Below are 17243 nucleotides of genomic sequence, written 5' to 3'. Positions count from 1 at the left end.
ACAACTAGTGGTCTCTAACCCAAGCTTTGTAACTCGGTGCTTTCACTCCTTCTAACAAGCAAATCAGCAATGTCTTACCAATCCAAGATTCCTTGCTAACAACTGTCAATTAAAAGTCTACAGAATTGAAATTCAGCCATGATTTTTATTAGCCAAAACTGAATTAAAGAATACAAGGCTGGCCGGGCATGGTGGCTCATGCCTGTAATCCCAGCACTTTGGGAGGCCAAGGTGGGCGGATTACCTGAGCTCAGGAGTTTGAGACCAGCCTGGGCAACACGGTGAAACCCCGTCTCTACTAAGATACAAAAAAAAAAAAAAAAATTAGCCAGGCAGCGTGCATCTGTAGTCCCAGCTACTTGGGAGGCTGAGGCAGGAGAATCTCTTGAACCCGAGAGGCGGAGGTTGTAGTGAGCCGAGATCGTGCCACTGTACTTGAGCCTGGGTTACAAGAGTGAGACTCTGTTTCAAATAAATAAATAAACAAAAAGTAAAACAAATACAAGGCCTATTATTTTTGCTTTTACTTGGGGCTTTTAGTTTTTACTTTTCATAAGTTATATTTTTCTTTTTTTTTTTTTTTTCTTTTTGAGACAGAGTCTCGCTCTGTCACACAGGCTGGAGTGCAGTGGCGTGATCTCTGCTCACTGCAACCCCCGCCTCCTGGGTTCAAGCAATTTTCCTGCCTCAGCCTCCCAAGTAGTTGGGACTACAGGCATCCACCACCACATCTGGCTAATTTTTATATTTTTAGTAGAGACGGGGTTTCACCATGTTGGCCAGGATGGTCTCCATCTTCTGACCTTGTGATCCACCCACCTCGGCCTCCCAAAATGCTGGGATTACAGGCATGAGCCACTGTGCCCAGCCATATTTTTCTGTATCTTGAAAATAATAGTGAAAAACTGAAAACCATGTAAATATTCTCGAGTAAAACATTAGTTGAGTGAAGTTTTATACATCTATATGATAAAGAACTATGCGGCCCTTAAAAATATTGACATAAAAATGTACTCATTAACATGAAAAAATATTGCCAGATATCACTGCCAGAAAAGCAAGTTATGAAATATTTTATCCAACATGTTCATATTTCTGTAAAAAAAAAGTATGTATTTATGTGTGCATATATATGAATAGACATGATTCTGAAAAAATTTATACCAAAATACAGTCGTGTTGTTTAACAACAGGGATTTGTTCTGAGAAATGTGTCATTAGGCAATTTCATTGTTGTATGAACATCATGGAGTGTACCTACACAAACCTAGATTGTATAGCCTGCTACACACCTAGGCTACAAACCTGTATAGCATGTTGCTGTACTGAATACTGTAGGCAATTGTAACACATCGAATATTTGTGTATCTCGACATAGAAAAAGTACAGTAAAAATGTGGTATTATAATCTTATGGGACCACTGTTTTATATGCAATCTGTTTTTGACCGAAACATTGTTGTGATACATGACTGTATTGATATGTATCACCTCCAGGAGGCAAAATTACATATTATTGTTATTTTTTACTGTGTGCTTCTCTGCCCTTTCTGCTTTTTCTAATATGACCATATATTACTTATGCAATTAAAATGATTTAAAAGATGACTGCCCTAAAGTCCCCACCCAGTCTGTTTCAGCTTGTACCCTGGGACACAATATGCTATTGTTAAAGAATTGTGAAGAAAATCCACATATAAATTATTGGTGAATTTGGACTTTCCTATAGACTTTTATTGTTCATTTTACTGATACAGGAATTTTTACCCCAATTTACTTTTGGAAAAATGTTGGATCTGTGGGAAAGTTGAAGAAATAATACAATGGATTTCTGTATACCTATCATTTAGATTCATGAAGTGTTGCCAGGCATGATGGCTCATGCCTGTAATCTCAGCACTTTGGAAGGCCGAGGTGGGCGGATCACTTGAGGTCAGGAGTTCGAAACCAGCCTGGCCAACATGGGGAAACCCTGTCTCCACTAAAAATACAAACATTAGCCAGGAGTGGTGGTGCATGCCTATAGTCCCAGCTACTTGGGAGGCTGAGGCAGGAGAATTGCTTGAACCTGGGAGGTGGAGGTTGCAGTGAGCTGGGATGGCGCCTCCAGGCTGGGTGACAGAGTGAGACTCTGTCTCAAAAAAAAAAAAAAAAAAAAAAAAAAAAATTCACCACGCACTAACATTCCCATTTACATGATCTTTCTCTCTCTCTCTCTCTCTATACAATCATGCACACACACACACACACACATACTCACACACAGTCGTTTTAAATAAACAATTTGAAAGCAAATTACAGATACAAAGGTACTTTGTTTATATATCTCTTAAATATAAACACGTTTTCTATATAATTACAATACCATTATTACACCTAAGAAAATTCACAGTGATTCAATAAAATCACTCATTATATAGTCCTTATTGAAATTTCCCTAATTGTTTTCCCAGCTTTTAAAATCCAAGATGTTATCAAATTCATGTATTGCATTTTTTTATGTCTCTTTAGTTTCTTGTACTCTAAAAAAAAATCCATACTTTTTATATTTCATAACAGTGACTTATAGAATGTTCCAAATTCTGGATTTCTCTAATTGTTTTGTGGTGATTATATTCATTTAAATATTTCTGGCAAGACCCTTCATATATGGTATATATACTTCTTATTGCATTACACCCATAAGTCTGTTGTTAAGGTGGTTTTACTATTGGTCATCTTAAATTTTTTCGCTTGTCTAAGATTCTGACCACCAAACCTTTCTGTTGTAAAGATACATTTTTCTATTTGTAAACTATAAGTAATCTGTGGATAATACTTTGAGACCATGTGAAGATACTGTTTTCCTATGTACTTTTATCCAATGGGTTTAGGTTCCTTTTTTTTTTTTTTTTTTTTTTTCTGAGACAGTGTTTCACTCTGTCACCTGGGTTGGAGCGCAGTGATGTGATCATGGCTCACTGCAGCCTCCACCCCCTGGGCTCAATTGATTCTTCCACCTCCTGAGTAGCTGGAGGTACAGGTGCATACTAGGCTACTAACCACCATGCTCAGCTAATTTTTTTTTTTTTTTTTTTTTTTTTTTTTTTTTTTTTTGGTAGAGCCGGGGTTTCATTGTGTTGCCGAGGCTGGTCTCAAACTCCTGGGCTGAAGCCATCCATCCGCCTCTACCTCTCAAAGTGCTGGGATATAGGTGTGAGGCACTGCTCCCAGCTCATTCCATTTTTGATTCCTGCCCGATTCAGTTTCAGAATTGGAAGATGCAAAATGATGATTTTAAAAATTTATGCCTTATTTATTTATTAATTGGCATTCTTTTATAAAGATGAGTTTTTCCTTTTTTTCTCACCTCCTAAGCCTTACTATTGATGAATGGAATTTATTTTTATTCAGTATTTCTAACCCATTATTGTCATTTTCTCTCTGATGTTCAAGTTGACCAGCTAATCTGGCTTCTGTGTCTTTTTGAAATGGCTCAGACCTGTTTCTCCAAGAAGACCTAGTTCCCTTTAGTAGGGAATAATAATTATTGTTTGCTTATTTATTTATTTACTTTTTGGAGAGAGAGTCTTGCTCTGTCACCCAGGCTGGAGAGTAGTGGTTCAAGGCTGCATAGCCCACTGCAACCTTGAACTCCTGGGGTCAAGCAATCCTCCCCGTTTCAGCCTACCGAGCAGCTGCTACTATAGGCACATGACACCATGCCAGGCTAATTTTTTAATTTTTCATAGAGACAGAGTTTTTCTATGTTGCCCAGGCTGGTCTTGAACTCCTGGCCTTAAGTGATCCTCTCACCTTGACCTGCCAAAGTGCTGGGATTACGGGTGTGAGCCACCACTCCTAGTCGGGAATGATTTTTAGAAGGCGAGATTTGGGTACTACATGTGTTCACTACTACTGGGTTATCATTACTTGTAGACATTTTCAGAACTAGGAAATACATAAATATATGTATATGGTGGTATTTATCCAGAAGCAGAAAGTGTGTGTAGAATAATTTAAATGGTTATTCTCCTTTCTTGTGCTAAAATCAAATGGTTTTATATGTTTTCATATATTTTTCATATATGTTTTCAAGCATATATAAATAATAAAATATTTAACAATGAGGTTAACAAAAAAGTGTAAGACTTGTATGCCACAAACTGCCAGACATTGCTGAGAGAAATCAAAGAAGATTTAAATAATGTAAAGATATTCAGTGTTTATGGGTTAGAAAGTCCAATATTGTTAATGTGTTAGTTCTTCCCAAATTGATCTGTAGATTCAGTGCAATCCCTGTCAATTTTTGTAGAAATTAACAAACTGATCCTAAACTACATATGGAGATGCAGAGGGCCCAGAATAGCCAAAACAATTTTGCAAAAGAAGAAAGTTGGAGGACTTAATGCTTCTTGATTGCAAAGCTATTTCTTGATTTTAAGACAGTGTGGTACTGACATAGGCTAGATATATAGATCAACATGATTATAGTCATTAGGGAAATGCAAATAAAAACTCCAGTGTGATAGCACTTCACACCCACTAGATGGCTATTATCAAAAAATCAGACAGCAATGGCATGTAGAAACTACATCCCCCATGCATTTCTGAGAACAATGTAAAATGGGGAGGGACACTTTGGAAAACCATTTGGCAGTTTCTTTAAAAGCTAAACAGAGTTAACATATGACCACACAAAGATTTGTATTCATAATTGCTCCAAAGTGGAACTATCCAAATGTTTATCAGCCGATAAGTGGATAAATAAAACATGGCATATCCACATAATGGAATACTACTCGGCAATCAAAAAGGAACTATTAACACATTACAACATGGATGAACCTCACAAACATGATTCTAAGTGGAAGAAGTTAGACACAAAAGACCACATATTGTGTGATTCACTTTACATTAGATTTTCGAAAAGGTAAAGGCAAATCTAGAGAAACAGAAAGATGAGTGTTTACCTGGGGATGGGTTAAGCTGCAGATGGGTGTGAAGGAACTTTCTGGGGTGATGGAGAGGTTCTCAAGCTGGATTGTGGTAATGGTTGCATAACTCCGTATATTTATTAAAAGTCATTACATTGCACACTTAAAGTAGATGAATTTTATGATGTATAAATTTTACCTCAGTCAGGCTTTTTATAAGAAAATGTAAATGGACATGTAAAACATATCAAACAGGCAGTGTGCTGAAACAAGGTATCAGGAGGGTCAGGATACTTTAAAAATTTAATGATTGAGTTTGCCTCTATCCTGCAGTTTACAGCTCCTGGATGAAAGAGCATGGAGGATCTATCGTCAATATCATTGTCCCTACTAAAGCTGGATTTCCATTAGCTGTGTAAGCGTTTTTATATAGTTTTCTTTCTAAGTCTTTGAGTTTTGTCTTCTGAATGGGGGAAGCGGGATAGGGAACATTTCTTAAATCAAGATCATTAATACCTTTAATAAGCTGTGATTCTAACAGTTAACATTTTCTTTTATTTGAACTTAAAATTCAAAGTACTTCTAAAACATTTTCATCCAGATGCGGACTGCCAGATTTACCAAGGAAAGGGAAAATAGTATTTGTTTTTTGTCTGATGTTCAGATTAAACTGGATGTCTTGTGTTTTATTGGGCAACTCTAATCCCGATGTGACTAAACTGGCCATCACTGTCTGGGAATAGCTTATTTGTTAAAGTATAGAAATGAAACTAATTTGTGTTAATTTAGATTTGAATACCATTAATATACCTACTTGATTTTACACAGGACTGCTAAGTTGTTCCTCCTAACAGATAATCCAGGATTTTTTCTCCAAAAGTTTCTAAGGTTTTGTGCCTCTGATTAGCCACTCTGTACACAGAGAGCATGCCTCCTTTATGCAAATTTTAGTACCCTGCTCATTTCCTGGATTATGCAGAACTCCCAAACATGTATAGGATAAAAATAAAATTCAACTTGGCTTAAGTAAAAATCTAGGGCAGTGGTTCTCCAAAAGTGGCTTCCAGACCAGCCACATCCCCATCACTTGGGAGAAGTTGTTAGCACAGCAAATTATCCAGCCCCACTCTCGATCTGCTGCAAGAGAAACTCTGGGGGCAGAGCGCAGCCGTCGTGCAAGCCCTGGAGGGGATCCTGGTACCTGCAGAGCCACTGCGGAAAGGGCATGTTAGGTTCAGCCACAATGTTAGCAGGAACCTGCCTCTCCTTTTGATTTTGCTTTCTTCATGTCTGCGTACATTCTCAGGCAGGCTGTCTCTAGGTGTGGCAAAAGGCGAGTACTAGCAAGAGTTACAGGTCAACACTCTAGCTGTTCTTAACTCTCCAATGAGAGAGTGCCTCTCAAGTCATGCCAGCAAAAACAATATTAGTGGTGCCAGCAGGTCCCAGAGAGGATACTCATTAACTGACCCTGCCTGGTTATGTGTTCAGTCATTAACCAAAAACTGTAGAAATGAGGTTGCTCTGCTATGCATGGTCAGCCTGAGGAATGAGGAACTGTGGTCATCATCGCTCAGACATGGACTGAGAACAGGCAAGAGGTACTTCCTCAAGTGGAAATCAATGTGATGTTACTAAAAACAGAGTAAAAAATGGTGTGCAGGCCATTGATACCACTCTACCTTCTTTTCCTGCTCATTATTCTTTACTAAATGTATTTACCTGTTTTAGCATCTTGGAAGAAATAATTCAGATTGTAGGTTCTTTCTGGTGTTTTCCATCCTCACAGGCAACTAGTGTTAATAGTATTGGGGGCATATCTTTTTCCTACATTTTAACAACAAATTTAGGATGCTATAAACACTATTCTGTATCTTGATGTTCTCAAATGAAGCAAATATCCTGGAGATATTTTCTTAACAGAGTCTAAAGAGATTTCTTCTTATTTTTTCATGGCTAATATGCCACTTTTATAAACCATAAGTAAGGAATGATTTGTGTAACCATTTTCCAGTTGGTGAGCATTTGGGTTGCTTCCAACCTTTTGTTATTACCAAAACCAAACTAAACACCTGCAGTAAGTAACATTTTCTGTACATCAGATAGTGTGTAGCCTAAATTGCAAGAGGTATAATTGCTAAGTCCAAAGCCAAATGCCTTTGTAATTTTAAGAGATATTGCCAAACTGCCCTTTAGAAAAGTTGTAGTTCCTTTATGAGTGAAATGTATCCTCTTTCATGCATATGTAAGAAGTAATGAGAGTTTCTTTTCTTAAAATACATTTTTGAAATGAAATCACTGGCTTTTCTGATATTCGGTTGGCTAGAAAAAAAACACAGCTTGTCTTTAACATGGAAAAGAAGTGTTTCAGATATTTCTTGCTTTTGTTCTCTTAAGAATCGTTTCCTTTTCCAGTGGCCTTCACACTTTGGACCATGACTCATAGTAAGAAATTTTACATCTTGACCTAGTAAACACATATGTGTATGTGTGTCTATAGGCAAAACAAAATTCATGAAGCAAACATTCTTACTATGTATGGTGCACTCTGATTTTTCTTTCTTTCCGTTTTTTTTTTTTTTTTTTTTTGAGATGGAGTTTCGCTCCTGTTGCCCAGGCTGAAGTGCAATGAGGCGATCTTGGCTCACTGCAACCTCTGCTTCCTGGGTTCAAGTGACTCTTATGCCTCAGCCTCCTGAGTAGCTGGGATTATAGGCACCCACCACCACGTCCAGTAGTTTTTTGTATTTTTAGTAGAGATGGGGTTTCACCATGTTGGTCAGGCAGGTCTCGAACTCCTGACCTCAGGTGATCCACCTGCCTCAGCCTCCCAAAGTGCTGGGATTACAGGCATGAGCCACCACACCCAGCTGATATTTTCAATTTTATTGTGGTCTACTCTGTTGTATTTTCTTTTTTTACACTTGCTGCTTATTACTTGCTAATTTTATTTCACTATTAGCATTGTGTTGTAATTTACAATTTCAAAGACATGGCTTTAGGTATCCTCTACAATAGAAGAGGAGGATGAATGTCAGAGATTGAGCACTCCTTTTTTTTTCTTTTTTTTTAAATTTTAGCTCTCTTAAGAGACAAATTGAAACTGTTGGCTGTCGCTTGTTTACTTGACCAGTACAGGTACATGCTCAAGATACATCTGGAAATACTAAAATGAATCAGATACCATCTGCACTCTGAGGGAGTCCACAACTAGTAGGGGAGCAAAGCGTGAAAATAATCAGCTAGAGAGAGAAGGTGTTGGATATTCCAGTAAAGGTATTTGCAAATGTGCAAGATAAAAGGAGCACAGAGGAGGGCAGCATCCTGGCAACATGTCTCAAAGGTGAACTCGAGTTTGGTGACATATGAGGAGGAGAAAGGAAGGCAAGTCAATGAGACATTTACTGTGTAAAGACACAGAAATTTGAGACACTGTGGCACTTTTGGGAACTACAAATAATTCTTTGAGATGATGGGTGGTGCGGCTAAATGGAAATTAATACCTTGGAACGGAGTGGGAGTCACAAAAGGCCTTAACTACCAGGGAGAGGAGTTTGAAGTGCATCAGGGGTTCCTACACTAGAGCCTGTGGCCCTGGGGCTCTGGGGCTGTGCATCCAGGAGGGCGCTTAAATCTGCAGGATTATCACAACTAAGGCATTTCTTCGGAGGATCTTTTTACTCTTAATGGTTGAGAAGGAAAACATTTATATTCAAGTATGTATTACAAAGAAAAGCTCAAGAATGATGAGGATTTGGGAGTCATAGTTTGGGGGGGCATTATCTAGTTGTCCTTTGTTGGGAATATTTATGTACTAGGTTTAGTCCTATTACAAGTGTTTTTTTTTTTTTTTTTTTTTGAGACGGAGTTTCGCTCTTGTTGCCCAGGCTGGAGTGCAATGGCACTATCGCAGCTCACCACAACCTCCGCCTCCTGGGTTCAGGCGATTCTCCTGCCTCAGCTTCCTGAGTAGCTGGGATTACAGGCATGCGCCACCATGCCCGGCTAATTTAGTATTTTTAATAGAGACGGGGTTTCTCTGCGTTGCTCAGGGTGGTCTCGAACCCCCGACCTCAGGTGATCTGCCCACCTTGGCCTCCCAGTGTGCTGAGATTACAGGCGTGAGCCACTGTGCCTGGCCTACAAGTTGTTTTTACATTAAGTGTCTTTTTTTTTTTTTTTTTTTGTAAGACACAGTCTCGCTCTGTCACCCAGGCTGGAGTGCAGTGGTGCAATTTCTGCTCACTGCAACCTCCGCCTCCCGGGTTCAAGCAATTCTCCTGACTCAGCCTCCCATGTAGCTGGGATTACAGGTGCACGCCACTATGCCCGGCTAATTTTTTGTATTTTTAGTAGTGACGGGGTTTCACTGTGCTGGCCAGGCTGGTCTCAAACTCCTGACCTTGTGATCCGCCTGCCTCGGCCTCCCAGAGTGCTGGGATTACAGGCGTGAGCCACCATGCCTGGCCTACATTAAGTATCTTTGAATAACCCCAAATTCATTTTTTAATTAATGACCAATTTACAGCATCTATGACTGTAGAATTTGGAATAACTTGTGAAGTTCACCATAATGGAATTTGACATTTTTGACTCATATTCTGATTTTGATTAATTTTTCCATGGGCAATAGATATTTATTTTTTCAGAAAAGAAGTCAGTGGGGCTGGATGCAGTGGCTCACGCCTCTAATCCCAGCACTTTGGGAGGCTGAGGTGGGTAGATCACCTGAGGTCAGGAGTTCGAGACCAGCATGGGCAACATGGTGAAACCCCATCTCTACTAAAAATACAAAATTTAGCCAGGTGTGGTGTCACACACCTGTAATCTTAGCTACTCGGGGGGCTGAGGTATGAGAATCACTTGAATCTGGGAGGTGGAGGTTGGAGTGAGACTCTACCCCCTCCAAAAAAAAAAAAAAAAAAGAAAGAAAAAAGAACTTAGTGACCTTATTTAACCTACTATCTCAGTTATTTCCTACTTTTTTTTCTTTTTTTTTTGAGATGGAGTTTCACTCTTGTTGCCCAAGTTGGAGTGCAATGGTGCGATCTCGGCTCACTGCAACCTCCACCTCCTGGGTTCCAGTGATTCTCCTGTCTCAGCCTCCTGAGTAGCTGGGATTACAGGCACCTGCCACCATGCCCAGCTAAAATTTTTGTATTTTTAGTAGAAACGGGGTTTCACCATGTTGGCCAGGCTGGTCTCAAACTCCTGACCTCATGTGATCCACCTGCCTCAACCTCCCAAAGTGCTGGGATTACAGGCATGAGCCACTGCACCCAGCCTATCTCAGTCATTTCTTTCATAAGAGTCTAAAGGTCATCCAAATAGAACTGGGAGAAAAACAATACACCAGGAAGTAACTTGAAAAACACAAGTTTACCAGTTGAAAAGTGTGGATTAAAAAAATATATATTTTTGCTGATTTCTTTAGTATCTTTTCAACATTCTGATTCCTTCCATTTTTTAGGGAAGCTAGAGATTGCATTTTTAAGAGGCAATAGAGAAGGTCTTTTTCTACAACCTTAGATAACAGGCACTGAAAAAGAAAAATTACACAAATATAGGTTGAACATCCTGATCTGGAAACTCAAAATCCAGAATGCTCCAAAATCTGAAAATTTTTGAGCACCAATAGGATGCTCAAAGGAAATGCTTTTTGGAGCATTTCAGATTTTGGATTTTCAGATTAGGGATGCTAAACCAGGTAGTATATGCAAATATTCCAAAATCTGAACAGATTTGGCCGGGCCCGGTGGCTCATACCTGTAATCCCAGCACTTTGGGAGGCCGAGGCAGGCAGATCACGAGGTCAGAAGATCGAGACCATCCTGGCTAACACGGTGAAACCCCGTCTCTACTAAAAATACAAAAAACTAGCTGGGCACGGTGGCGGGTGCCTGTAGTCCCAGCTACTTGGGAGGCTGAGGCAGGAGAATGGCATGAACCCAGGAGGTGGAGCTTGCAGTGAGCCGAGATTGTGCCACTGCACTCCAGCCTGGGTGACAGAGTGAGACTCCCATCTCAAACAAAACAAAACAAAACAAAATCAGAACAGATTTGAAATCCAAAGCACTTCTGGTTCCAAGCATTTTGAATAGGGCATACTCAATTTGTAAAATGTTCAGTTGAGGCTGGGTGTGCTGGATCATGCCTGTAATCCCAGCACTTTGGGAGGCTGAGGCGGGCAGATCATCTGAGGTCAGGAGTTTGAGACCAGCCTGGCCAACATGCTGAAACCCCATCTCTACTAAAAATACAAAAATTAGCCGGGCGTGATGGTGCACTCCTATAAACCCAGCTACTCGGGAGGCTGAGGCAGGAGAATCACTTGAACCCAGGAAGCAGAGGTTGCAGTGAGCCGAGATCATGCCACTGCATTCCAGCCTGGGTGACAGAGCGAGACTCTGTCTCAAAAACACAAAAAACAAACACAGAGCATTCGTGAACTGTGAGACAGTTGGAGTCTCTGAAAGAGACATGAGAAACAGGGACGGAAAAAAATTTGAAGACACTGGGTGAAAATTTTCCAAATTTGATAAAAACTATAAACCTATAGATCCAAGAAGCTCAACAAACCCCAGTACAAGAAACATGAAGAAAAGTGTACAAGGCACATCATAATCATATTGCTGAGAACCAGTGCTAAAGAGAAAATCTTAAAAGCAGCTGGAGGAAAAAGACACATTGTATACAGAAGCAGATTTCTCATCAGCACCAATGCAAGTTAAAAGTTAGTGGTGTAACATCTTTAAAGTGCCAACAGAAAAAACCATGCCAACCTGGAATTCTTTATCCATTGAAATATCTTTCAAAAACAAAGATGAATTAAAGACTTTTTCAAACGTATAAAATCTGCAAGAATTATCACCAGCAGACCTATGCTAAAATAAATGTTAAAGGAAGTCCATTATTTACTAAATAATCTGTTTTTTACCAGCTGATTTCAAATACCTTTGATTGAAAGAATTTTCCTAATTAGTTGTATAAGTTAATTTTCTCACATTAAATTATCCTATATTTGGTTTTGAGGATCTTGTCATTAGAAATTCTAAGCCATAGTGTCTATCTACACAAGACCCCATACTTCGTTTATTTTTGAGATGGAGTCTCATTCTGTGGCCCAGGCTGGAGTGCAGTGGTGTGATAACAGCTTACTGCAAACTCCACCTCCCAGGGTCAAGCGATTCTCCTGCCTCAGCCTCCTGAATAGCTGGGATTACAGATACCTGCCACCATGCCCGGTAATTTTTGTATTTTTAGTAGAGATGGGGTTTCACCATGTTGGCCAGGCTGGTCTTGAACTCTTGACCTCAGGTGATCCGCCCACCTTGGCCTCCCAAAGTGCTGGGATTATAGGTGTGAGCCACTGCACCTGGCCTCCTTTGTTATTTAAAATTGATTTAAAAAATAACCACATGCTTGAAATCCTTAAAATTACCAATTTGTTTTCCTTTGTAATCAAAGTTCTTCAAAGTATTCCTCTTACATAGTGATTTGGGGAGCCTTATCTGGGTCTATGTCATGTGAGATTTGCTTGATCATCAGCTGTGGCTTGGATTTAATATTGAAGGACATAGTTTTTTCTTCGTTGTTTAGACAGAAGCTCAACAAGACAGACTCCATAGCAAGAAGTCTCTTGTGGAATTCTGTCAGGGAGTTGGCACACTTGTGAGCTTGATGAACAAGATAAATATTCAACAGAAGCTGATTGTCATGTTTATGTTTTGTCTTTCAAAGGCATTCTGGAGCTGCAAGAGCAGGTGTTTACAACCTCACCAAATCTTTAGCTTTGGAATGGGCCTGCAGTGGAATACGGATCAATTGTGTTGCCCCTGTAGGTAAACTATCTATATTGAAATTTATTGACAAATTATGCTTTCTCATTCCATTTGTGATGTTGATAGAGGTATTTGGTAATATGCAAGTATAGCATAAAAGATTGACTTTAAAACATAGATAAAATGGAAAGTCTAATTTTCTTTTTTTTTTTTTTTTGAGATGGATTCTCTGTTGCCCAGGCCGGAGTGCAGTGGCATGATCGTGGCTCACTATAACTTCCACCTCCAAGGCTCAAGTGATTCTTGTGCCTCAGCCTCCTAAGTAGCTTGGACTACAGGCACACGCCACCATGCCCAGCTAATTTTTTGTATTTTAGTGGAGACGGGTTTTCACCATATTGCCCTGGGTGGTCTCGAACTCCTGAGCTCAGGAGATCTGTCCGCCATGGCCTCTCAAAGTGCTGGGATTACAGACGTGAGCCACCGCACCCGGCCCAGAAGGTCTAATTATCATTATGGAAGTACTCTTTGATTTATAGCCAGATTGTCAAGAATGTTAAACCAGTGATTCTTGATTCTGGCTTTTGTTTTTTTTTAGAAGGAGTCTTGCTCTGTTGCCCAGGCTGGAGAGCACTGGTGCGATCTTGGCTCACTGCAACCTCTGCCTCCTGGGTTCAAGCGATTCTCCTGCCTCAGCCTCCCGAGTAGCTGGGACTACAGGCACGTGCCACCACCCCTGGCTAATTTTTGTATTTTTAGTAGAGATGGGGTTTCACTGTGTTAGCCAGCATGGTCTCGATCTCCTGACTTCGTGATCCACCCACGTCTCCCTCCCAAAGTACTGGGATTACAGGCGTGAGCCACCACGCCCAGCCTATCTATAGATCTTATCTCTGTAATATCAATAGGTGTTATCTGTGCCACTCAATGAAGACTATGCATGACTGACTTCAAGCATGAAGTTAGTAATCTCATCTCTGACAAAGGTGTTGATACTAATACTAATTCATGTTTGCCTTCCAGAGACTTTTTTGGTTAAATGATCAAATTTTAATACTTCTAGATCTTATCCTCTTTAAATAAAAGGCAACATATTGTGTAATTGGAAACCAATATATCTCTCCAGTATCATTTGAAGTTATTAAAACTGCCACATTTTCTAATTTTATTTTAACTTCTCTTTCCTCCCCTTCTCTCCATAATTTAACAGTTTGAATCCATTACAAATAGCTGTATCCTGTGAGATACAATTTTTTTTTTTTTAATGTTTGAGACAAGATCTTGCTGTGTTGCCCAGGCTGAAGTGCGGTGGTACGATCACGGCTCACTGCAGCCTCGAACTCCTGGGCGCAAGCGATCCTCCCAACTCAGCCTCCTGAGTAGCTGGGACCACAGGCGTGTACCACCATGCCCAGCTAATTCTTTTTTATATTTTTTGTAGAGACATAGTCTCCCTATTTTGCCCGGGCTGGTCTCAAACTCCTAGGCTCACGCAATCCTCCAGCTTCACCCTCGCAAAGTGCTGGGATTACAGGCATGAGCCACTGCACCTGGCCTGGGATACAGTTTTTGAGTAATTTTCCTGACCTTAGAAAGCCAGTGAAAGATACATTTAAAAATTCCTAAACAATTAAAATTTTAGTTTATTGATATTGGATTCAAATGCTTTATTTGCGATTTCAATCTAGGTAAAAAGCCAAGAAAATATTGCTTTTTCTAAGTCTCACGTAGCCATTGCCCAGTCTTCTCTTGTAAAGCAGAGAAGCCAAATGGAAACTAAAATAGACAGAGTCCCCGTCCCATTGTTCCCAGTTAAGTGCCTCTTTCATTTACTTACACAATCATGACCTTCAGAAAACAAGTCTTTCATGAAAAAATCCAGGGCATGGTTAGGAGGAAGAGGAGGTCACAAAATAACTATTCAGATCATCCATTTGTGGATGGTGGGGACTGTACTTCTTTGACAACATGGAGGAAATTTAATATCAGCACTGTTAACTTTTTTTTGACTTAAGCTACTTAATGTTTGAAATGCCAGTAGAGTATCTTGATATCTTTATAATTAAAATTTAATGTAATACACTTTATTTTGTCCCTGTTTTATTTTTAAACACAGGGAGTTATTTATTCCCAGACTGCTGTGGAGAACTATGGCTCCTGGGGACAAAGCTTCTTTGAAGGGTCTTTTCAGAAAATCCCCGCTAAACGAATTGGTGTTCCTGAGGAGGTAAGGTATATTTCCAGCATTGATTAGAATTGCTGTGTGTTATACTTTGGAATTTGTAATTCAGTGTCGTTTTTATGCGGTCTGGACGACATTCTTTCTCCCACTGCCAGCAGAACATTTCCCCTGTTCTTTCTGGCTGTCAGGGATATTCTGGTTGTGCTTTGGCTACTGACAGCAATCTGTACTTGAGAGTGAATGCGGTATAAATTAATAACAGCATTTTTTTTTGTTAGTTTGTTTTACTGTATTTTCAGCTACATTATTTTATTACATGGCATTTGTTGGTACACAGGACCCTAAGCAAATCAGACAATTATGGCCATATGAAGTTCCACATGAGATTTCGGTTAAGGTTGAAGTCTGTAAAATCAGCAGCTTTCCAAACTGCCAGCAGCAGTCTTTTTTTTTTTTTTTTTTTTTTTGCTTGAGACAGTGTATCACTCTGTTACAGGCTAAGTATAGTGTCACGATCATAGCTCACTGCAGGCTTGAACTCCCACCTTGGCCTCCCAAAGTGCTGGGATGATGATGAAGACGATGACTTTTTCGACAGAGTCTCTTTGTTGCCCAGGCTGGAGTGCGGTGGCGCAATCTTGGCCCACTGCCAGGCTGGAGTGCAGTGGCGCGATCTTGGCCCACTGGAACCTCCACCTCCTGGGTTCAAGCAATTCTCCTGCCCCAGCCTCCCGAGTAGCTGGAATTACAGGTGTATGCCACCACACCTGACTGATTTTTGTGTTTTTAGTAGAAGCGAAGTTTCACCATGTTGGCTAGGCTGGTCTTGAACTCCTGACCTTAAGTGATACGCCCACCTCAGCCTCCCAAAGTGCTGGGATTACATGTGTGAGCCGCCACACCTAGCTTTGCATCAGTCTCGAAATGTAATTTTTTTTTTTTTTTTTTTTTTTAAGAAAACGAGGCCAGGCGCAGTGGCTCATGCCTGTAATCCCAGCACTTTGGGAGGCTGAGGCAGGCGGATCACGAGGTCAGAAGATCGAGACCATCCTGGCTAACACGGTGAAACCCCGCCTCTACTAAAAATACAAAAAAATTACCTGGGTGTGGTGGCGGGCACCTGTAGTCCCAGCTACTGGGGAGGCTGAGGCAGGAGAATGGTGTGAACCCGGGAGGCGGAGCTTGCAGTGAGCTGAGATTGCGCCACTGCACTCCAGCCCGGGCGACAGAGCAAGACTCTATCTCGAAAAATAAAATAAAATAAAAAAAAAAAGAAAAGGATGTCTTTCCCACAATAATAAAAATGAAAATAACTAGTAGTAAACTTACCTCTAAATGAAAAAAAAAAAAAAAATCACCTGCCTCCTTAGGGCAGTAGGCAGTGCGTCAGTTTCATAAATGAAAAAAACAAAACAAAACAAAAAAACCCCTTTTTCTGTGGAGCAGCAAAAAGACCAGATTAGGGGCATATAATATGCCTTGATGGGGAGAACCAATTTTATTAAAAAGTCAGGTTTCCCTAAATTAATTTATAAATTTAATATCTTTTGGGAATTTAACACGCTGATTCTATCAAAAATATGTATGCAAAAATTGCCAAAAATGTTTTGAAAATGAATAATGAGAGGATTACCCTCCATGGTATAATGAAACCATGAAGCTATATTTATTTATGTACTGTGTATTTACATACTATGAAGCTATATTTATTTACAGCATCTGGTGCTGGTAATGAAACATATTAAAAATAGTAGAACAGAACAGATTCTTGAATTGGAACCATATGTGGGAGTTTATGGAGTCAAAGTAGCATTTCAATCTGTAAGGAAAGGATAAAACACTCAGCAAAGTGTTGGGGGCATTTGGCCGTTTAGTAATAAATTAGACTCCCTATCCTGTATTATATACAAAATAAGTTTCAGATTTATTGAAGTGATAATTATAAAAGCAAGCCCATGAAACTCTTTAAAAGAGTTATCATGCTTAGAACTAGCTTTTATTATCAGTTTGGTGAATGTCTTTCCAGAAATGTACTATGCATGCATTAAAAATTTGTATTTGTTGACTTTTTTTTTTTTTTTTTTCCTGAGACGAAGTTACACTCTTCTTGCTCAGGCTGGAGTGCGGTGGCACGATCTCGGCTCACCACAACCTCTACCTCCTGGGTTTAAGCGATTCTCCTGCCTCAGCCTTCAGAGTAGCTGGGATTACAGGCATGCGCCACCACGCCTGGCTAGTTTTGTAGAGACAGGGTTTCTTCATGCTGGTCAGGCTGGTCTTGAACTCCTGACCTCAGGTGATCCACCTGCCTCAACCTCCCAAAGTGCTGGGATTATAGAAGTGAACTACCACGCCTGGCCTATTT

At 40.1% G+C, this 17243-nt stretch overlaps 1 protein-coding gene across 1 annotated transcript in view; it reads left to right on the top strand.

Annotated features, from left to right (window-relative positions):
• The window catches only part of PECR (peroxisomal trans-2-enoyl-CoA reductase), a 43147-nt gene that overhangs the window by 17439 nt on the left and 8465 nt on the right, over positions 1–17243 (top strand). Inside the window, exons 4-6 of the mRNA XM_004033177.5 lie at positions 5249–5330; positions 12656–12752; positions 14813–14923. Of these exons, the coding sequence (XP_004033225.1) occupies positions 5249–5330; positions 12656–12752; positions 14813–14923 (290 nt within the window). The remainder of the gene's footprint in view (positions 1–5248; positions 5331–12655; positions 12753–14812; positions 14924–17243) is intronic.

The sequence above is a fragment of the Gorilla gorilla genome, chromosome 11 (assembly GCF_029281585.2).
Source record: "Gorilla gorilla gorilla isolate KB3781 chromosome 11, NHGRI_mGorGor1-v2.1_pri, whole genome shotgun sequence".
Lineage (NCBI taxonomy): Eukaryota > Metazoa > Chordata > Mammalia > Primates > Hominidae > Gorilla > Gorilla gorilla.
Note: the sequence above shows the minus strand (reverse complement) of the source record. Positions and strands in the feature narration are given on the sequence as shown.